At 47.7% G+C, this 23,851-nt stretch overlaps 1 protein-coding gene across 1 annotated transcript in view; it reads right to left on the bottom strand.

Annotated features, from left to right (window-relative positions):
* The window catches only part of LOC144108631 (uncharacterized), a 71,353-nt gene extending 48,596 nt beyond the window's left edge, over positions 1-22,757 (bottom strand). Inside the window, exons 1-3 of the mRNA XM_077641818.1 lie at positions 22,663-22,757; positions 15,654-15,746; positions 3,865-4,155 (exon numbers count right to left, since the gene is read on the bottom strand). Coding sequence (XP_077497944.1) covers positions 3,865-4,155; positions 15,654-15,746; positions 22,663-22,735 — 457 coding nt within the window. The 5' untranslated portion in view covers positions 22,736-22,757. The remainder of the gene's footprint in view (positions 1-3,864; positions 4,156-15,653; positions 15,747-22,662) is intronic.
* Positions 22,758-23,851: the final 1,094 nt, after the last annotated feature.

Here is a 23,851-nt window from a genome sequence, read left to right as displayed (position 1 = left end):
GTTCATGGTCAGAAGACGACGGCATTTTGCAGTCGCAGAGAGTGAGGATGGGATAACTAGCGCTTTGGGACTTCATATAGAGCGGCGTTATCGCGAGCTAGACATTATACATTTAGTGCGAGGTCTAACCTGCTCAGCGAAGCTTCTTTGAGGCTTGACGTTGAAGGACCTTGAAGAAACCTAGCATAGCAACGGCTCATGCCGAATTAAGATAACGATTACAGCGACGGGGTTTTGAACCCGCGGAGACGCGACCAGATCAGCTTCGTTGGCCACTACACGAGGGCACTATAGACGGTATCCCCACAGGCGATCACGCCTCAACACACTCTTGAGCTGTGCATTGCACACTGTCGTATTTATAACTTCCATCTGCAGGGCGAACAGATCAGAGCAGCTTTACCTCGCTGAGAGCTTAAACTGAGTCTGATATTCTCGCCACACGTGGCGACGACCCAGCAAACCAAGACCATGAGCCAACCAGGCTAAGCACATGCTTTCGGACGTGTACTGTGTTTAGCTAAGTTAAACCCCATAAAGCTTTTTTGTTTCAGAATGAAACCGGATGGAGACGCGAGTAATATTGCGGCCGGTTCTGCAAATGCTGACCGACGGTGCGACTAGGCTTTTTTTTTTCAGGAGATTACATGGATTGTTTAGCAGTTACAGTGAATTCTCTACGCTTCAATTCACACAAATGGACACGCCCAAAAATGCTTTCCAGATCATTAGTGGGAAAACAAAAGTACTTATTTTTAGAGAGAAAATTAGAAAGCCGCACGAATAAAAATTTTTCCTTCAGAAGTGTTCATTTAGATATAGCACTACTTTTAAGAGGCCGGTTGTAGTAGTTAATGAAAAAAGGACCAGGGAAGGTCATATCTATTTCACTGCAAGCCAACTGTGGCAAATTCTAGGTTTTATTTTTAGATATCGTCCGGTCTCAGAGCCACTAGCAATGACAGCAGTATACCGTTTGTTGTTTAGTTCTCGTCTCAGTGTAATTTACTTTGAGAGAAACATCAGAATAGAACACAATAAGAGGTACACATCTTGCAGAAATACTACGAATAACTGAAAAAGAATACCTAAATCCTTCCATGCGCCCGTACTGTTTTCTAAATGTAGAATACTTCCGTACATCGATATGTACAATTATCGTTAACGCTATAGTTTAAAGGATTATATTGATAAGAACACGCGTTTTCTTCAGGAACTAGCTTGTACTGAACAAACCTACAAATTAAACAGCATAAAATACGTCTATCGGTGGTATATTAAATATACAGAACAACATATGGCTGACAACCACTTAAAACATGCCACCACATCTGCCACATGCTCTTCGTTTTAATAATATTGCCTTAGAGACAACCACGCACAAATAAAATGTTATAATATGTGGTATTGTTCGACTCTCCAACGCGTTTTTAAAGCAAATGAACTCTATTGTGTTCTTGGTTGCTGCTTGTGCATCATTTTATTTTTCTTATGGCAGGTACATGTCGTGAACCTCTGTAATATTTTATATACATTTCAATTATAACATTTTCGACCATCTGTTTTACCGCCAAAGCTTGAGGCTGGCCGAGTCAAGCTATCCAAGAAGCAGCTATTACTTTAGGCCCCCTGCCACCATATGCGTACATTGAGATGGTGAAATAACACTTCTTATAAGTGGCCCGTTAACTATATATGCTGCCTGGCTGTAGACCGATAACCTGAAAGGAAGGTACTCTGAGAAACTCCAAGTTTTCGTGATGAAGGCAGCCAAAAAAAAGTGTTGCAAAACGCATACCTAAGAGGGAGTTTAGGATAGAGCCTTCAATAGATGCAGGCAGAAGCCACTAAAATTTTTTCGTGATGCGTACTGGACCACCGTCGATGAACTTGAACTTCAAAGCCGTCGATTTCGTCCTTTTTTGAGAAGTTGGTTCTCAAATACAAAGTGCGGTATTTATCTCTGCATGTGAGTGGTGAGCGGGTACCAGTAGAGATTTAACTGCTCGTCCTAAAAGTTTAAGGACATACTTCTGTCAACAATTCTCCGTTTGTTCCCAGGAATCCGCGAAATGTACGCGACCGGTGTCGGTATGTCTGAGATCGCCTTTATGAGCATGATGTAGAGATTGCATGCTCATCACGATGCATGCAACTTGCTCATGTTACTGTCATATTTAAATCAGGTGACCAATCTATGCTAACAAATTACAGACCTATCTCGCTAAGCAGTATACCCTGCAAACTGTTCGAGCATATCATATCATCGGCCATAATGAAATACTTAACCGAGCACAACTTCTTTTCCCCTAATCAGCATGGTTTCCTGCACGGTCGTTCGTGTGAGACGCAGTTGTTTGAATTAATAACCGACCTTCATCATGCCGTGCACGATAAATTAAGGATTGACGCTATATTCATTGATTTCGCGAAAGCGCTTGATAAGGTACCTCATTAACATTTATTACTGAGGCTAAATTCTCTCAACATTAACAAGCAAATTATCACCTGGATTACTAACTTTCTTACCAATCGATATCCATATGTCTCTGTAAATGGGTGTTGTTCTTCCTCAACCATGGTAAAATCTGGCGTGCTGCAAGGCTCGGTGCCTGGACCAATTTTATTCGTGATCTACTTTAATGATATAAGTGAATTTATTAGCTCTACTACTAGATTTTTTGCTGATGATGACTGTGTTCTATATGAACAGATTACCAACCCTGACGACACCAACTCTTGGCAGACAGGCCTGGACAGAATCACCACTTGTTGTGAACAGTGGCAAATGAAAATTAACGTCTCTAAAACAAAGACTATAACATTCCCCACCAATAATCAGCTTCAAAATCACTGTTATTCAATTAATAGTATTCCCTTTGAGAATGTCTCTACAGTCGAATACCCAGGTGTTCATTTTTCGTCTGATCTAACATGGAATAACCATATCGATTCAATTGTCAGTAGATCATCTAAAGCACTTGGTTTCATGAGAGGTCACTTGCACCAAGCTGATGCTGCCATCAAACCTTTAGCTTACACTACCCTCGTCCGCTCAAAAATAGAATAGGCATCCTTAATTTGGAACCCGCATCAATTGTACTTAATTCACAAAGTGGAGTCAATACAAAATAAAGCAGCGAGATTTATAACTAAGAACTATTCACGTCAGTCCAGCATAACGGCAATCGAAGCATCGCTAAAGCTACCATCACTCGAAAAGAGAAGAATACTAGCCCTATTATCACACTTTCACAGATTGTATCACAGTCACTCTTCATTCGCTTTATACTATATTAGACCCGCCCACCGTATCTTTCCGCGCTTAGATGATGCTCTCAAAATCGAACTCATGTTTGCACGTACCCGCCTCTTTAGTCATTCACCATTGCTTCTTGCCGTTCACCACTGGAACAAGTTACCGCGTGATATTGTCTTCACCTTAAATCATGACGCCTTTGTACACAAACTAAAGTGTATTTTACAAATAAATTCTGATTAGGGAGGCTCGATTCCTGCATACGCTCAGCTTAGAATTTTCTGAACTTTTTTGCCATTTTGCCTGTTGTTCTGGATTTTTGTTGCTTGTAGGGCTATGTGTGGAGTATTGTTTATATGTAACTGTACATCCCCATATGTAATGCCTGAAAAGGGCCTTTAGAATATGTGAGTAAAAAAAATGTTCATTTTCACTAGAGTGCCTGCAATAACTGCAATAAAGAGCAATAACTGCAATAAAACTGCGATAAAGAGCGTGGGATCCTTCTTTCCATATTTGCTGTACAACGGCAGCATACAGGCTTGTTTTGGTCGGACTGCCTTTTTTTAATCGCCAGCGATATACTTTTATCATGAAGTACTCACGTGTGCGCGTCGTTGTCGTTGTCGTAGTCGTGGTCGTCGTAGTCGTGGTTGTCGTAGTCGTGGTCGTCGTAGTGGTGGTTGTCGTGGTCGTGGTTGTCGTAGTCGTGGTCGTCGTAGTCGTGGTCGTCGTGGTCGTGGTCGTCGTAGTGGTGGTTGTCGAGGTCGTAGTGGTTGCCGTCATGCTCCAGGTTTCGGCCGCCGAGGTCGCGGTACTCGGCGTCATCCACGTATAGGGCGTCGTCGTTGTCGTCGTGTCTGTTGTTCGTTTCGTGATGCGGGTGGTCACTTCCTCTGCACGCGCCAAGCAGATAAATCCAAGATTAAAAAACATATATTAAAGGACACTCAAGCTCCGCTCTAAGAGTATGACGCGATAGCCTAGGGGGTTAGGCTTTCTATTGTGAGTAGCCTGACACCTCTGAACGCATTTTTCACTTTTTAGATTGTTTCGATTAATTGACTGATCAATTACACAGTATGCATTTTATAAATTAGCATCGTGAAGCATTTGCTTTTAATTCTGATCATTTTGGCAGCTTTGACCCCCTTTTGACGAATTTTTAATTTCTTTATTTAATGTTTTAAAGAGTTAATTTCAATATTTCATTAACTCGTCATCGCCTATCACACACCAATCAATCATCAATCACTAGAACCACAAATTGCCATGATGCTATTTTTTAAATAATAATAATAATAATAATAATAATATTAATAATAATAATAATAATAATAATAATATTAATCATAATAATAATAATAATAATAATAATAATAATAATAATAATAATAATTGGTTTTGGGGGAAAGGAAATGGCGCAGTATCTGTCTCATATATCTTTGGACACCTGAACCGCGCCGTAAGGGAAGGGATAAAGGAGAGAGTGAAAGAAGAAAGGAAGAATAGGTGCCGTAGTGGAGGGCTCCGGAATAATTTCGACCACCTGGGGATCTTTAACGTGCACTGACATCGCACAGCACACGGGCGCCTTAGCGTTTTTCCTCCATAAAATATTTTTTTTTTTACGCAGCTCCCGATTATTTACGACACGTGGTGCCGACTACTACTACGCCGACGGTTCTTCGACCGAGCGAGCTATATACGCTGTAGAGTAAAATTTATTATGGTCAGCTTCTTCGAAAACAACAAAGCGATTGCGGCATTCGGTAAGTTACCAGCTAGGCTTTTTTCGTTAGCGTCTCTTTCAGCGCATTCTTGTGATTTCTAAGAAAGCCGACGCGCGTAAGCATCTCACTGGCAGCTACATTAACGATCGTTTCTTTTGAACGACAGTTGAAATAATAATAAAAAATTGATGACTGTTTTTTAGGAAAAGAAATGACGCAGTAAATGTCTAACAAATCTCGGTAGACACCCAAACAACGCCGTACGAAAAGAGAAAAAGGAGGGAGTGAAAGAAGAAACGAAGAAAAAGATGCCGTAGCGCAGGTCTCCGGACTAATTTCGGCCGCCAGGAGAACTTTAACGCGCACTCACATCGCACTGCAAACGGGCGCCTTTTGCGTTTCGCCTCTATCGAAACGCGGCCGCCGCGGTCCGGTGCGAACCCGGGCACTCCGTCTCAGTAGACGAGCGCCTTAACTACTGCGCCACCACGGTGAGTGGAACGGACGGCTGCCTGCAGAGCCAAACTGCTAAACTTAATCGATTTACAGCGTCAGGAAAGCCGGTAGTATGGCTCCAATTGTAGAGCTCCACAAATTTTCGATTCAGTGCAACGCAGCCTGACAAGATTCTAGCATCATATATGGTTCACAGTATAAGGCTATATTGAGAACCTTCCAGATGAAAAGCAAAAATTCACAACCCGCAAAAGTGCGTCGGTTCACAGCCATAATATTGTTTCTACGCACGCTTCCAGGTGTGCCTTCCTTGGTGGACAGCCCTAACGAGCTCAGCGCGGCGCCTCCGCAGCTTTTTGCGCATGGCCGAATTGTTGCTAGGATGGAGTGAGATGAAGTGAATGCGAGCACGAGCAATCTCGAACAGGGGTCGAGTGCCTTCATATTCACCACAGACCTCCTTTTTGGACGGCCCGTGTAGCCATGCGGTGATCCAAGAGGGAAGGAGGGACAACCACGAATGAAGCCATAAAAGGTGGCTGCGTTGGCTTTTGAATACTGGCTATACCAAGACGCCATGCTGCGTTGTAGGTTTTTTTCGTCCGCCATGTGCGCGCGCACCTTGGAAAAAAATCTCGTCAGCTATAGCGCAAGCAATAATGTAAATTTAAATTTGGTCTATGAACGCCCTCGTTTTGTTGGGAAAAGTGTAACAGTGGACCCGTGGAGTATCGGTTACGGGTCCATGTTGGACTTATTTTTGGAAATGTGGCGGAGAGTTTGAAGGATGCTTCACTCCCGCCGCCGGTTGGCCCGGTATTGCACTGCCTCCGGGATCGGCCTTGTCATTAGCGCGTCTTTGCTATCCTGTCTTTCTATCTCCTCTTATAACTCTCCTTCTATCTGCACGTGGTAGCGATTGTGGCTAGGCTTGAAACAGTGAGCAGGCCTGTGCACATTCCTTTCTTTTTTCCTGGCAGTAACAGACAGTAACAGACAGTGGACGTCTTACGTGAGGCGGAAATTCTCAGGGCAACACGGCTGCACTGAAAGAGCATACAACCTAAACAAAAACGCGCCTATCTGAGAGTAAAAAGGAAGCGGGAGGCAGCATTTAACCTCAGAGCCAGCTAGTGGCAGCGTACATTGCGGCGTTGTTCTGCCCCACGTCTGCTCCTACATCGCGGCCTTTTAAAAGACCTGGAAATTTCTGTAACGGACCATACGCTGCCCTCTGTCACATTTAGGGATCATATAACACTACCCAAAAGAGATCGCAGGTGTAAAAAAAATGTGGATTAGCCCAGCCAATTCAGGATGTAAAAAAATTAATATGAATTAGCCCAGCTAATCTAGGATATACAAAGCGAGAAGAGATATTGAGGTCTCCACTGACCCACGGAGCCGGTTTTGCGCCTTTCACTTCGTGAAAATGAACGGAGTTTGCAAAGTTGTCAACGCCAATGAACTCTATGGATGCCGTCGGCTCACTTGACTTGTTTGGTTTTTAATCTTTTTGCCGCCGTTTAGCAAGGCGAGCCTCTCTTGATTCTGGCGTTTCAGCCGCTTGTCTAGCCTTCCACTTTTCATGTCGGCGCTGCTTTTGAGCCAACTCCCACGCTACTACTTCTGGGTTCTTCTCCTTCCATGGCGAAAGGTCAGACGACGGAGGCAGCGCGCTGCGGCGACGACGGCAGCGGCAGCAGCGACCACCTGCGCTCCGCGTGACGTCGCTCGGTTTCACGGTCAGACGACGGAGGCAGCGCGCTGCGGCTATGACGGCTGTGGCAGCAGCGACCAATTGTGCTCCGCGTGACGTCACTCGGTTTCACGGTCAGACGACGGAGTCAGCGCGCGGTGGCTATGAAGGCTGTGGCCGCAGCGACCAATTGTGCTCCGCGTGACGTCACTCGGTTTCACGGTCAGACGACGGAGGCAGCGCGCTGCGGCTATGACGGCTGTGGCAGCAGCGACCAATTGTGCTCCGCGTGACGTCACTCGGTTTCACGGTCAGACGACGAAGGCAGCGCGCTGCGGCTATGACGGCTGTGGCAGCAGCGACCAATTGTGCTCCGCGTGACGTCACTCGGTTTCACGGTCAGACGACGGAGTCAGCGCGCGGTGGCTATGACGGCTGTGGCCGCAGCGACCAATTGTGCTCCGCGTGACGTCACTCGGTTTCACGGTCAGACGACGGAGGCAGCGCGCTGCGGCTATGACGGCTGTGGCAGCAGCGACCAATTGTGCTCCGCGTGACGTCACTCGGTTTCACGGTCAGACGACGGAGGCAGCGCGCGGTGGCTATGACGGCTGTGGCAGCAGCGACCAATTGTGCTCCGCGTGACGTCACTCGGTTTCACGGTCAGACGACGGAGTCAGCCCGCGGTGGCTATGACGGCTGTGGCAGCAGCGACCAATTGTGCTCCGCGTGATGTCACTCGGTTTCACGGTCAGACGACGGAGTCAGCGCGCGGTGGCTATGACGGCTGTGGCAGCAGCGACCAATTGTGCTCCGCGTGACGTCACTCGGTTTCACGGTCAGACGATGGAGTCAGCGCGCGGTGGCTATGACGGCTATGGCAGCAGCGACCAATTGTGCTCCGCGTGACGTCACTCGGTTTCACGGTCAGACGACGGAGTCAGCGCGCGGTGGCTATGACGGCTGTGGCAGCAGCGACCAATTGTGCTCCGCGTGACGTCACTCGGTTTCACGGTCAGACGACGGAGTCAGCCCGCGGTGGCTATGACGGCTGTGGCAGCAGCGACCGATTGTGCTCCGCGTGATGTCACTCGGTTTCACGGTCAGACGACGGAGTCAGCCCGCGGTGGCTATGACGGCTGTGGCAGCAGCGACCAATTGTGCTCCGCGTGACGTCACTCGGTTTCACGGTCAGACGACGGAGTCAGCGCGCGGTGGCTATGACGGCTGTGGCAGCAGCGACCAATTGTGCTCCGCGTGATGTCACTCGGTTTCACGGTCAGACGACGGAGTCAGCGCGCGGTGGCTATGACGGCTGTGGCAGCAGCGACCAATTGTGCTCCGCGTGACGTCACTCGGTTTCACGGTCCGACGACGCAGTCAGCGCGCGGTGGCTATGACGGCTGTGGCAGCAGCGACCAATTGTGCTCCGCGTGATGTCACTCGGTTTCACGGTCAGACGACGGAGTCAGCCCGCGGTGGCTATGACGGCTGTGGCAGCAGCGACCAATTGTGCTCCGCGTGATGTCACTCGGTTTCACGGTCAGACGACGGAGACAGCGCGCTGCGGCTATGAAGGCTGTGGCAGCAGCGACCAATTGTGCTCCGCGTGACGTCACTCGGTTTCACGGTCAGACGACGGAGTCAGCGCGCGGTGGCTATGACGGCTGTGGCAGCAGCGACCAATTGTGCTCCGCGTGATGTCACTCGGTTTCACGGTCAGACGACGGAGTCAGCCCGCGGTGGCTATGACGGCTGTGGCAGCAGCGACCAATTGTGCTCCGCGTGACGTCACTCGGTTTCACGGTCAGACGACGAAGTCAGCGCGCGGTGGCTATGACGGCTGTGGCAGCAGCGACCAATTGTGCTCCGCGTGATGTCACTCGGTTTCACGGTCAGACGACGGAGTCAGCCCGCGGTGGCTATGACGGCTGTGGCAGCAGCGACCAATTGTGCTCCGCGTCACGTCACTCGGTTTCACGGTCAGACGACGGAGTCAGCGCGCGGTGGCTATGACGGCTGTGGCAGCAGCGACCAATTGTGCTCCGCGTGACGTCACTCGGTTTCACGGTCAGACGACGGAGTCAGCCCGAGGTGGCTATGACGGCTGTGGCAGCAGCGACCAATTGTGCTCCGCGTGACGTCACTCGGTTTCACGGTCAGACGACGGAGTCAGCCCGCGGTGGCTATGACGGCTGTGGCAGCAGCGACCAATTGTGCTCCGCGTGACGTCACTCGGTTTCACGGTCAGACGACGGAGTCAGCGCGCGGTGGCAATGACGGCTGTGGCAGCAGCGACCAATTGTGCTCCGCGTGACGTCACTCGGTTTCACGGTCAGACGACGGAGTCAGCCTATGGTGACTATGACGGCTGTGGCAGCAGCGACCAATTGTGCTCCGCGTGACGTCACTCGGTTTCAAGGTCAGACGACGGAGTCCGCGCGCGATGGCTATGACGGCTGTGGCAGCACCGACCAATTGTGCTCCGCGTGACTTCACTCGGTTTCACGGTCAGACGACGGAGTCAGCGCGCGGTGGCTATGACGGCTGTGGCAGCAGCGACCAATTGTGCTCCGCTTGACGTCGCTCGGTTTCACGTTCAGACGACGGAGTCAGCGCGCGGTGGCTATGACGGCTGTGGCAGCAGCGACCAATTGTGCTCCGCGTGACGTCACTCGGTTTCACGGTCAGACGACGGAGTCAGCGCGCGGTGGCTATGACGGCTGTGGCAGCAGCGGCCAATTGTGCTCCGCGTGACGTCACTCGGTTTCACGGTCAGACGACGGAGTCAGCGCGTGGTGGCTATGACGGCTGTGGCAGCAGCGACCAATTGTGCTCCGCGTGACGTCACTCGGTTTCACGGTCAGACGACGGATGCAGCGCGCGGCGGCGACGACGGCTGCGGCAGCAGCGACCACCTGCGCTCCGCGTGACGTCACTCGGTTTCGGCAATGCGCAGCTGTGGCAAATCTGTAGTGTGGCTCACGCGAAACCCGGTGATGACGAACCTAGTGAAGTTTTTCGATTCAAAAGCGACAGCGAGATTGAGGTCTCCACTGGCCCACAGAGCCGGTTGTGCGCCTTCCCTTTCGTGAAAATTAACGGTCTTTGCAAAGTTGTCAACGTCAATGAATTCTATGAACGCAGTCGGCTCACTTGTTTTGTTTAGTTTTTGAGGAAAGGAAATGGCACAGTAACCGTCGTGCACCCGAACCGCGCTGTAAAGGAAGGGATAAAGGATGAAGGGAGAGAGGAAAGAGAAAACTGAAAATTGAAATATGGATTTTGACGAAAGGCGCTGCGCAGCGGCGGAGCACCTGTGGCTCGGTGCTACTAGTGGCGCATGCGAAATAGTGAGAAGATAGTGAGAGAGAGAAAATTGGCAGTGGCTTAGCTAGACTATGCCAGGATATACGTAGCGAAAGCTAAGGCATAGCATGGTTAGCCTTGATTAATCTTGATTGCAAGTCCAGGATAGGCTGGTTGTCTAGCTATGTTGTCGCATTAAAGACAACACAACTGGTTGCGGCGCACGCGAGCTCTCCTTTTCAATCCTCCTACTTGATATCAGGCATGCGACGCAGCTGGCGAAGCGAGCAGAGGCGAGCGCAACGAGGAACGCGGTGTGACGTCATACCAAACGGCGGCGGCGGCGAGTCGCGCGGTGTGACATCATGTCAGATGGCGCGCCGAGCGCGCAAAGCACAGTAACCGTCTCAGATATCTCGGTGGACACCCGAACCGCCCCGTAAAGGAAGGGATAAAGGAGGGAGGGAAAGCAGAAAGGGAAAACTGAAAAACGAAAGTTGCAGTTTGAGGAAAGGCGCGGCTTAGTGCAGCGGCGGAACACCTGTGGCTCGGTGCTACTAATGGCGCATGCGCAGTTGTGACTAGGGAACGAGAGACAGAAATGCGCCATGTGTAGTCACTGCTCCTCGCGCAGGAGCAGCACAGCTCTCCAGGAATCACGCGAAACTGCTCATCCTCCGGCCAATAAAGCTTTCGCTTTAAAACCTCCTAAGGTTTCACGAATATCGAAGAAGAGCAGCTTATAAAAAATTGGTTTAGTCGACACTAGAGATGAAAAACTGAAAGATGAGCACAACGTTCGCAGAAAGCACGACAGCTCTTAGACGTGTCCCGGTGAAATTGGTGCGCTGGAGTTGCTCACCACAACACAAAAACGTCCCGAGTTCCTCTCTCAGTGAAAATCAGCTGTCCTAAATTAGCGTTCATAGAAGGTTTCCTACTGAAAGGATGCGAGAGCATGCATTTGTAAAGGATTAAAAGATATCGTATCAGTAACCTGCATAAATGTGGCCTAATGCCCGCTTCTGTCCTGCCACCTGTTCTTGAGAGCAGGCATTTCTTCCGACTTTTCACATACGACTTGCTAGCTCTCCTTGTTAGATAATGCAAGCTTTTAGGTAGTATTTCCAACTAATTCCTAAGAACCTACAATGGAAACGAGTCTGAAACAACGTGCTGGGCTCAGTAATCACACATGGCCAGCAACACTTGAAGATCTTCCTTGCTAATCTGACAATCGGGGCATGGAAACATCGAAAGAGAACATTTGAAGACCTTAATTCGTCGCAGTAAAGCCACAAGTCCTAGCTCTTCTGCGCTCTATTCTTTTACCAGGTGTCCACTAAATTTCATCAAACATTTATCAAAAGTCAACTGTCCTAACCCCAAAAATATGGGGTTAATCAGTGTTATTTATTATTCATTTCAACCTATATGGTCCCCATGAGGGGTGGGCGCTTGGTTAAGAGTGACTTTTGATCGGTTGCGACCGCTACAATGATTAGTCACATCGCTTTGTCGTACGACTATATGTGTGTAGTATCCCGCTTTTAGGCTTTTATATTGCATGAGACAGAAACGCGGAGGCTGAAGAAAAGGGTTGAGCTGAAGTTAGGGACAACGCAGCAAGCTGTGGAAACAAAAAGGATATTATAACTCTACGAGACAGGAAGCGGGCAGAGAGGTTGAGGGAATAATAATAATTAGTTTGGGGGGAAGGAAACGGCGCAGTATCTGTTTTATATATCGGCGGGCACCTGAACCGCGCCGTAAGGGAAGGAATAAAGGAAGCAGTGAAAGAAGAAAGGAAGAAAGAGGTGCCGTAGTGGAGGGCTCCGGAATAATTTCGACCACCTGGGGATCTTTAACGTGCACTGACAACGCACAGCACACGGGCGCCTTAGCGTTTTTCCTACATAAAAACACAGCCGCCGGGGTCGCCTTCAGCTCATGCATTATGTCACCGCGCATTATCGTTTCATGCGGTTAGCACAAGGGTGGAAACTTGGGCGAGTCGGTAACGATGATCCACGGTATATGGGGAGCGCAAAAACGGCACAAGGGACAAAGAAAGACGGACAACACAGGCGCTGTGTTGTCCGTCTTTTTTTGTCCCCTGTGCCGTCTTTGCGCTCCCCATATACCATGGATGCGGTTAGCGATTAAGGTGCCACGTCCTGCTCTTGCTTCTCACTGTGCTCCCGCCGGAGCTATGAACTTATGTTGTGAAGCCAAAATAAGAACGAGCGATGTCACTCTCTGCATTAAAAACTCGACTGGGTGGAATGTACAGACCCTAAGAAGCGGTAGCTTCACTACGCCACGTAAAGCCGATTTCACCGTGCCTGGCACAGCCATCTACTGCGCATGCGCCGATATATTCAGGAGCTGCGTAAAGGTAATAGAGCACGCATACTCAAAGAATAAAAAAATAATGTAGATTAGCCCAGCTAACCCAGGATATACAAAGCGAAAGCTAGATTGAGGTCTCCACTAACCCACGGAGCAGATTGTGCGCCTTTCCTTTCGTGAAAATGAACGGTGTTTGCAAAGTTGCCAATGCCAATTAACTCCATGAACGCCATCGGCTCACTTGTTTTGTTTGCTTTTTGAGGAAAGCAAATGGCACAGTAACCGTCTCACATATCTCGGCGGACACTCGAACCGCGCCGTAGAGGAAGGGATAAAGGAGGAAGAGAAAGAGGGAAGAGAAAACTGAAAATTGAAAGTTGCATTTTGAGGTAGGCCCCGCCACGGTGGCTCAGTGGTTAGGGCGCTCGACTACTGATCCGGAGTTCCCGGGTTCGAACCCGACCGCGGCGGCTGCGTTTTTATGGAGGAAAAACGCTAAGGCGCCCGTGTGCTGTGCGATGACAGTGCACGTTAAAGATCCCCAGGTGGTCGAAATTATTCCGGAGCCCTCCACTACGGACCTATTTGTTCCTCTCTTCTTTCACTCCCTCCTTTATCCCTTCCCTTACGGCGCGGTTCAGGTGTCCAACGATATATGAGACAGATACTGCGCCATTTCCTTTCCACCAAAAACCAATCATAATATTATATATTTTGAGGAAAGGTGCGGCGCTGCGCCGCGGCGGAACACCTGTGGCTCGGTGCTACTAGTGGCGCATGCGCAGTTGTGACTAGGGAGTGAGAGAGAAATGCGCCATGTGTCGTCACTGCTCCTCGCGCACGCGCAGCATGGCTCTACATTAATCACGCGAAACTAAACTGCTCAACCTGCGGCCAGTAAAGCTTTCGCTTCAAAAACCGGCGTGCAAGCCGGGAATCTGGCACTCCCTCCTTAATCCCTTCCCTTACGGCGCGGTTCAGGTGTCTAACGATATATGAGACAGATACTGCACCATTCCCTTTCCCCAAAAACCAATTATTATTATTATTATTAAGCCGGGAATCGAATTAGGGCCTTTTGGCGTTCGAGCCGGGCACTCTTCCTTGACAGCTCCACGTTTCAACAAGAATAAAGGCGCGTCTAGTGAGTGCACGCGTTTCATAGAAACGTATCTGCGAGATTTGTACCGAGGCATACATGAGCAATTATGAGCATGCAAATTACAGATGCGAGAATTAAGGGAGTGTCATGCGCTTCCAGTGCAATTCCTCCGAGCTTGGCGTGCAGTCGTAGCGCCGTCGCCATGCTAGCCCGGAAGAAGGCGCGCGTATCTTCTCAATCTGCGCCTTCCCTGAATGCTGATGCGCTGTCTAAATAAGCGGGTGCTCGACCACGAGGGAACGCTATCGCGTTTCACTCTTAAGGCGGAGCTTAATCGTCTCCCAGTTTTTATTTGGCTAGTCTATGAGATGTTTAACGCATCAAGGCTACATACACATCGGCTATGAGAGGTGCCGTAGTGCAGGGCTTGAGATTAATCGACCACTGTGGTTTCTTCCACGATTTGTCTGGCGCTCTGCGACCTGGGAAGACGGGCGCTTCTGGTCGAATAGCTTGAAAGCTTTGCAGTCAAAGTGTGCTTGCATGGTCACAAGAAGTAAGGCTCAGTATGCCTTTCTTACCCGCCCCGGTGGCTCAGCGTTTAGGGCGCTCGGCTGCTGCTCCGGAGTTCCCGGCTTCGAACCCGACCGCGGCGGCTGCGTCTTTATGGCGGCAAAACGCTAAGGCACCCGTGTGCTGTGCGATGTCAGTGCACGTTAAAGATCCCCAGGTGGTTGAAATTATTCCTAAGCCCTCCACTTCGGCACCTCTTTCTACCTTTCTTCTCTCACTCCCTCCTTTAACCCTTCCCTTACGGCGCGGTTCAGGTCTCCAACGGTATACGTGACAGATACTGCGCAACTTCCTTTCCCCAAAAACCAATTATTATTATTATTAATAATATTATTATTACGCCTTTCTGCTCCCGTACTTTTAAGGCGTAAGCATTACTTGCCTCATGAGCGGCGTAGAGAAGATGAGTCACCAAGGAGTGTGACAGGAAGAGTGGACAGATAGTGTCCTCACGAACAATCGATCATCCCATACGAGTGCAATTTTGATTTGTAATGATTAATAATCACTGAACGGAAAGTTTGCATGACCCGATTTCTAAATGAAATGATTAATTTAATAAAAAGGCTCTTCTTTTCCTAATTATTCCGAGTAGTTCACGAAATTGGTTAATTACTAGTTATTACTCCAGAATTCAACGGACAGAACATTAGCACATTAATTTGGTTCATGAATAATTAAGCTAATTATTCATAATTTGGTCACAACTAATAATTAATAGGTTCATTTACCGATAACTAATTACCAGGAATTATTAGTTACATTACTAAGTAACAGAAAAGGCAAAGGAACTCTCAATGCTGTCTCATTTTCGATACAAGTGCACCTTTAATTTTTCTTACTTTTGCTTCTCAGCACTTAAACTTACAAGAGCAGAGGTGTGGGCATTCTGCTGCTGGTTTCATTTTTGCTACATTCCTTCTCGAGCTGCTGTCACCCACTGGTTAACAGGCATTCCACTAGCCCTGAGGCCCGTTGCCAGTACATATTGATAGGACGCACAGTAAATCTATTAGCCTCTTTTTCGGTACGTTTCTTTTCCTGATTCCTCGTAACCAACTTTGGCTTCACTTGCTCCTGAGCAGCTAGGATGAAGCCACGCAACTAACAGTAGCCGTTACAATCGGAATTAAAGGAAAAATAGGCGATTCAGAAGTGGTTTCAAAGTACCAGCTGGGGGCTTGGACGATGAACCGCTGGGAGGGTTCGACTTGTACTGGGGTGGTCCTGTATTGTCCGGGTCATCGTCTTGAGGTTCGTCAACTGCGGTGTCAGAGGGAGGCATGTTAGCACACCACCAAGCAGCATTCCACAATCAGTTCGTAAAGTCCCATTCAAAGTTTCTGCTTTTTGTTGCTGTTCACAGCCTCAAGATCGAAAAGACCGAACATTTGATATATGTGCATGGCCAGCCATAGAGGGCACATGGCCACCCAAGCCCACAAAAGGAACATCACCATCAATTCCTTGCACTAAGTTTCAGAATTATTATTAATGCGATGTTACTGAGGTTGCCTTGCAAAAGCCAACCGGTTTCTCCGTAACGAAATTTCCTGATTTGTAGAGACGGTATTGACATCATCAGCACTGCAAAATTTTAAAATCTGAGGACTAGAATGTTCGAGCACCTTTAATCGGATTGTCATAAGGGATTGTACCAACCCGATCCACTCTTTCGCCTTTATTCACCCACTAATCTACATTAATCCACATTAACAGCCCGCTAATCCCCACTAGTGCACTTTAGCCCATTTTCTAAGGTTGGCCTAATCTCAAAAATTGGAGGGGAGGGGGGTCCTTTGACATATTTGGGGATGGGCAGACAACTTACAAATATTATCACATTTCTTTAAGAATGTGGTCAAGAAGGGCCGAATTATTTTTCTGCTTCATTTGTTTTTCATCATCATCATCATTTTATTTTATAAAACCAATACATCAAAACTTGATTGGACCCATAGCCAGCTCGGCTAGTGAACGGTCCAAATACATAATATTCACTAAAGAATGGCAGACATTCAAAATACATGTACAAAAAGACGTGAGATGCTACAATAGCGGCATTGCAAATATGTTAAGCACATACATATTCTGAAAAGCAACAAAAAATAGTTTATGAACGTACAAAACCAAGCACAAGCGCATTCAGTCCCACAGTTCTGGGCAGACAAGAAAAATGTTTTTCAATAAGGCCGAAAAATTATGTTTGAGTTTGATGTCATCGGGAATCGCATTCCACATCTGGGCACCATTGTACTCTAATAACCTTTAACCGTAGGTGTTATGACAAGGCGGTAGGTTAAATCTGTTATTAGTGGTGGCTCTTGTTTGTCTCAGCGGCGATCTAAACAGTCTAAGAGGAATTAGATCATTAGTTCTTATTACTGTGTTTACTATTTGAGCTATCTTTAGTTTGTATGCAACTGATACCGGTAATATTCGCAGTTCTTGAAAGAGTGGTCAACTAGGGTCAATTGTCTTTGCGAAGGTTATGATACGTACAGCACGCTTCTGCAGGCGTAATATTGATCCTAAATACGTTTTATAGGTACCGTCCCATGTCTCTAAGCAGTAACATAAGTGACTTTGGACAAAAGCTAAGTACAATATGCTTAAAATCGGTGCACGAAAACATTCCCTCGCCCTTAATAAAATATGACAGCCATAAGCTAATTTAGAGCAAACATTTTTAATTTGCTCCTTCCAATGCATGTCCGATTCAAAAACTACACCCAAGTACTTGGTTTCGGAGACATTAAGCAAATACGTACCGTTTAAGGTTATAAATAAGTTATCACAGCTAATATTCTTTTTCCTTGAGTGAAATAAAGTACACTTTGTTTTCTCGGTGTTAAGTGTGAGTCGATTGTTTACGAACCACTGGGAAATTTTACTAAGTTCCTCGTTAATTCTGCCCTCGAGATCCTCTAATGTATTTCCTGTAAAAAATAGCGCAGTGTCATCAGCGTATATAACAGCTTCAGAATAGTTCAGAAACAGTGGGAAATCATTGATGTATAAAGAAAAAAGGAGGGGCCCGAGTACAGAGTCCTGCGGCACGCCAAGTGTGATTTTTTGAGGAGCGGAGATATAGTTTCTAGTAACAACGCATTGCTCTCGACAAGAAAAGTAACTTTTGATTAAATCATAAATTTCCCCCTTAAACCATAAGTCTCTATTTTCTGTAATAATATCGAATGGTCAACCGTGTCAAAGGCTTTTGATATGTCTAAGTAAACAACTATGGCCAGTTTGTTGCTATGTAATGAGTTGTTTATCAGCTGTGTAAGGAGCAGAGCTGCCGAGGAAGTGGATCTTTGGGGTCGGAAGCCGTGCTGATTTGACAGAGGACATTGTACTTAGTTAAAGAGCTCTGTATTCGCTTGCAAAACACCTTTTCGAATACTCTATTAATTACACTTAATACTGAAATTGGCCTATAGTTTGATAGAATCATTTTAACATGAATCTCTCCTATTGCTAAGTAGATAAGAATCCTTCAGTAACGTGTAACGACGCATTTAGTTTAGTTTATTTCCCAGAACGATAAAGGAATGGAACATGCTTTCCGATTGCATAGCTATAAGACTTCTTCAATTAATGCTTTTTTTTATTAATTTATACACTGTTACACATTCCGGAAGCGCAGAGGGCAAATTAACCATTTTACGTTTTCTTTTGTTATATGTGTCTCTGTGTAGTGTTGACCTTCATAGGTGTCTTCAAGGGCACCTGAATGACTCTGGGCAACAATGTGCGATACGCATTGCTCAGACTTCTTTTGTCTTATGTAATCAGTTGAAAATTTAAATGTATTATGCTCTTGGCCTTATCAGATTGGTTAGCCTTGCTCGTTTTCTGTTTTGTTTCCACACCTGTAACGGCCTTTTAGTAGGGATGTCAGAATAAATAAATAAATAGCAAGAATGTAAAATAAGGAACTATGCCTACTCTCTCCTTAGCTCCGTTCATGCTTCGTCCTAGATTTAGTGCGTGCTGAATCCTCTCTATACTGTATTTCCTGTTGACCCTTGCCTTATACTGTTTTAGATGTTTTCTGGGAATGAGCGAGAGAAATCCAAGGTGTCGAAGGGCAGAGAGGTTGGTCACGGTAGCACATCTTCCATTTGCTACTCTACTGCAAGGATAGCGTGTGGGTGGGCAACAGCGCGGAGCATGGCTCAGTATGTGCGTGTACTCGGTCCGTCTGCTCGCCCAAGTGCCACGCGTGCACTCGATTCTCAAAATCTAATGGACGCCCACAATCTCAACGCTGGCCTATCAGAGGAAGCTTCTTTTTCTAGTGTTAATGCGAAAGCACTCTTAGGCCCAGTGTGAGAAAAGCCGGCGGCGTAAGTTGAGTGTATGTAATCGCAGATGGTACAAGAAATCCCAGCGATCATAAAAAAATTACGTGACGTCATCGAGTGACCGTAACAGCAAGCTGACCACCGCCACTTCAGACAATCCGGCTCCGGAAATTTCGAACCCCATATGGTCACATTTTCCAGAGCCTTTTGCTACGGCGTTCCTCATAGCCTAAGCCGCATTGGCACGTTAAACTCCTTTATACCATAAACCATAATCCTTCACTACGGCGTCCCTCATAGTCTGAGTCACTTTGGAATGTTACACATAAACTAAACTAGAACTAAACTAAACCATAAACTTCAGAAAATCCCATTCATGTCGTTCGTCTATGGTGCCACTGGCCGACCTTCATCTTGCGCCATTAGTAAGGTGATTCGTACCAAAATTTTGACGCGACCGTTAGTCGTAGTAGCGACATGTGAATGTCTGAAATAGCGGTGCTTGGCTTGATGTGTGTGGCATACGGCCGCTTGATGAGGTCACCCCATTTTTCTAGTCATCGCTGGGATTTTCTGCGCCAACTACAAGTAGACACACACTCGCTGCCAGCTTTTTCTTGTAATGGGAGTGGTAATGATGTCGAATTGAAAACAAAATGGCTAAAATAGGCAACAGCAACGCTTAAATGGCGGGCCTGTTGGTATGGCATGTTGAAGAGGATATTTCGCAGCAAAAAAAAAAATGTACACACAAGGGAAAACCACATATCCTTTGTCCTGTGTGGTTCTCCCTTATGAGTGCGTCTCTTTTTGGCTCGCAACAATCCTCTTCAAGTAGGCAACGGCCTAGTTAAGCAATAGGCGTGAGTCGGCGGCTGTTTCGCGCTGACGCTTCCTGCACTCTCGCTCCAGCGCGGTCCTACTAACGCTAACACGAACCTCCTCCAAGACGGCTCTCCCGAAAGTTGGTGGTCCACCCTCTACACGCCTGCCGCCGGTGCCGCTCTCGCTGCTGCGAGGCATTTGTCCACCGTCGTTCCTCAATCTTTCTTCGCCGCCGACCGGCTTCTCGCTCGGCGGCAAGCACAAGCCTGGCGTCGAGCCTCGCGAACGCGGGCGTGACGACCGTCCTCCGTATCACCCAGACACTGCACTGGCCGCTGCTGCGGCTTTCATGCGCCCAGGTTCTTCGGTTTGTTTCCCCGGACGCCCGCACAGGGAATCTTTGCTGAACTCCCCCTCATCTAAGGCTTCCGTTTCTGAGGTGCGGCCTCTCGGGGAAGAAAACATCGGATGAGAGCGGATCACGTGGCCAATGGCCTTCGGGGCTCCGACTGCGAGCGGCGGGCGCCAGCGGCGCGCTGCAGGCATCCCCTGTCCTGGTGCTTGGCTTACTCAGGGAGAAATGCTTGGAAAATGGGTCTTTGACCCCACCTTGAGCCAGAGAAAATACCTAGTGCCATGGCGCTGTTTGGCCGCAGATGCCCTTGCACTATAAAAATTCAAGATCATCATCATCGCTCTTCTCTCTCTCTGTTCGCGACAGTGTCCCTTGATTTTCTCCTACTTCTTTCCTTCTTTTTCCCATTGCCTCCCATGTCTTTGTTCTCTCATCTTTCGCTCCTGGCCGCTCCGATCGGCGACTTTGGTCGGACCTCATCAGGGTGGACACCTTAAAACGGCTCTAGCTGCCAGAAAAAGCTTCATGCGGGGACTATACTCTGACGCTTTGGAACAAAGGGCGTGTTTCGGCTCTTTAGCTTCGCTCTGATTGCCAACAATGTCGCGGAGCATAGCACTGTTGCGCATTTGTCTCACCACCAAAATCAATTTCTATCAGTCAACCGATATTAATCAGGTAGCATTTTGGCTCTCGTCATTCAGTGTCGTGTTCCTCCGTACTGAAATTCCCTGATAGGTCTTTTTCCTGGTGCTATAATCATGGTCATGTGACCACAATTGACCAGAAAGCACAGCGAAAGTGGAAATTTTCCTCAAAATTCTCCGATTGGTCGAGAGAGGTCACATGGCCTTGTGACGTCATCGCAACCTGCCTAACATGCGTAGGAACGCAGGCCAAAATTATAGCTAGTGACAGCAAAACTGCAGTCTACAATTATGGCAGAGGGAGGATTGCCTTAGAAGCAGCACAAATTCTAAAAAAGAAGGAAATTGGGAGGGACGTACGCATCGTGTGGGTACCAGCTCACGCATCCATCCCTGGAAACGAGGCGGCAAACACCCTGGCTCGAGACCTCTACTTCCGAGCCAGGGGAGAGCCGCCCGACTGCAAGGACCTGGATGAGAGACTGATCAGCTATGCAGAAATAATAGAGAACTATAGAAGTCAAAGGAGGATTTTCCCTCCGCCGGACAAAACACTAGAGAATAAAGAAGCTACAACATGGCGTAGACTACAAGCTGGGAACTTCATAAACCCGGTGTGGGCATCACACGTATTTAGGGAAAAGGAAATAGAGGAAAAATGCAAAAAATGTGAGAATAGGGGGACCCTAGATCACATCATTTGGGAATGTACACACTCCCCAGGGATTAAAGAAGGAATAAATAGCAAGGAAGCCTGGGAAACCCTTCTGCAAAGCGCGGACCCCGCCATGCATAAAAAAGTCATTCACCTGGCACTGGAGGCCGCAAGAGACCAAGAACTCTATGCCTGCCTTTAGATGCGAGGCTCCCGGCCCCCACCCCTAGGCCTGCGTGCCAGAGATGGGGAGTAGGGGAGCCTCTTCTCTGGTGGAAATAAAGGTTTTTGGCATGGCTAACGTGGAAGGCGGCAACCTGCCCTTCGAAGCGCGTGCAAACTGGCTACCGTTGCCAAATTCAATGCAGTTTCCCCCTGTCCACCGTAGAGGGCGCATGAATCTTTACGGGAGCTCGGGTAGAACAACCTGGGCCCCACAAGTCCTCCCGGTGGCTGTGTTTGAAACAGCCGCCTGGAGGGGAGTGGCGGATTGTTTAACCGATTCACCATTGCAGAAGTAGGGGTATAAAGACTCCCCGCGATCTGTGAATGCGATTGAGAGGATCGATAATTATTCAAAACCGCGTGACCACCAGTGGATCAATTATAGGACGGCACCAAAATTGAAATTCTTAAGAGCTCCATAATTTGGAAGTTGACCAACCCCCAAAATTTCTAAGGACCCCCAAAATTTTGAAAGTAGGCTTACCCGAGAAAAGGGCTTAAGCTGTGATTAGTATAATGCCATATTATAATCTAATGAAAGGTACTGGAAAATTATAGCAGGTATGACTCATACACACGATATAAGAGGAATGGAACGGTTCCGCACAAATTATTGGCGGGAAAATCGCAAGACCATTAGGCACTGATTGTAGAAACCACAGGAATGTAGACTCGATCGACCAAAGGGCTATCTCATTTTCTTTAAGAATGTTGTTAACAAGTCCTCCAAGATATTTTTTGTCTTCTTATGGGGCCTAGAGCTATTTTCTGCAGTCATACTTATCCCATTCATGCTAATTAGTTAAGCGCTTATTCAGACAAATTTTCGTTTTATAACTGCTGTATAATAAACTATTTACGCCACCAGGATTGTGTGGTAGCATCTTATCTTGATTATAACTAATACAATAACACTTGATGCGGTTGTGCATTGGTTTAAGGAACGTCCTTCTACTAGCTGGGCGCTCCACATAGCCGTCAGGAACGAGTTGCACGTGCGAAAGCGCTTGAGGCAACACCGCCTGAAAGGCAACCACGTACAAGAGCAAGGTCAATGTTCAAGGTCCGGTCGAGCAGTGTTTTCACTCTAAAAAAAACTTATCAACTTTCTTAACAGCGGCCTAGGCTCGCCAGTATACTCGCGCGGAGAGTTTGCGCTCACTGGAGCTGGAGGAGTACAATAGGCCCAGCAGGAGCAGCAGCAGCAGACAGCAGATGACGAGGGCGATGAGCATTTTTTGCTTGTCATCCTCTCCTTGATTCCTGAGAGGAGTGAGCAGAAAACCTTTTAGTTACATAATATTATTAATAACAATAAAAAAATTGGTTTTTGGGGAAAGGAAATGGCGCAGTATCGGTCTCACATATCGTTGGACACCTGAACGCGCCGTAAGGGAAGGGTTAAAGGATGGAGTGAAAGAATAAAGGAAGAAAGAGGTGCCGTATTGGAGCGCGTCGGAATAATTTCGACCACCTGGGGATCATTAACGTGCACTGACATCGCACAGCACACGGGCGCCTAAGCGTTTTGCCTCCATAAAAAAGCAGCCGCCGCGGTCGAGTTCGAACCCGGGAACTCCGGATCAATAGCCGAGCGCCCTAACCACTGAGCCACCACAGTGGGCTTTCAGTTAGAGAAGATGTCAGTGTTCATGAACAAACCGGCCAACTCAATTCAGCGCTAAGGGCCATTGCTTTACTCAGCATTTGGCGAGCACCCGCGTTCTGATTGCGCCTCTCTCTCTCTCTCTTTCTCTCTCGCCTGACTCTCGCCTTTGGCACATCACCCTGAATTCCAACTCTCGTTTCTTATGGCCTCCGTTTCAGGCTTTGCACCGCTGTTACTCCGCCTTACATGTTGTCATAATTCTTCAACTAATAAACCTGAATTTGATTTGATTTAAAAAGAACGCGAGCACCGTGAGGCTACCTTTCAGCCTTCTTTGCAGGTTGGGGGAGTTGCATCCTGTGGTTCGGTTTTCGTACAATGCTCCGCATGCTATTAAGCCTTACATGCCTAGAATAGCTTCTCTTAGGCTGGAGGTGATGAAGCATTGCGTATGCAGAGTGGTAAGTTTTCCGAGCACAATGTTTCCTACCACCTTCCTTCCACAGATCTGGGTTACTTGGCCTCACCTGCTGCTTTGCTCTCTTGCCTTGATTGCTTGCCGAGAATTTTTACCACAGCATACTTCGAGCTATAAAATTTATAGTCTTAGTCTGCAAGATGTGTCAGAACCAACGCGACTGGTACAGCCGTCGGTTTTATGTTGTATTGCCTGGGCGCTGCACCAATGTACAGGGCGGGTGATGCAACGCATACCAAGCATTCAATAGCACGGACCGCTTCG

Source organism: Amblyomma americanum, chromosome 10 (assembly GCF_052857255.1).
Source record: "Amblyomma americanum isolate KBUSLIRL-KWMA chromosome 10, ASM5285725v1, whole genome shotgun sequence".
Classification (NCBI taxonomy): Eukaryota; Metazoa; Arthropoda; class Arachnida; order Ixodida; family Ixodidae; genus Amblyomma; species Amblyomma americanum.
This window is presented reverse-complemented; position numbering and strand designations above follow the sequence as displayed.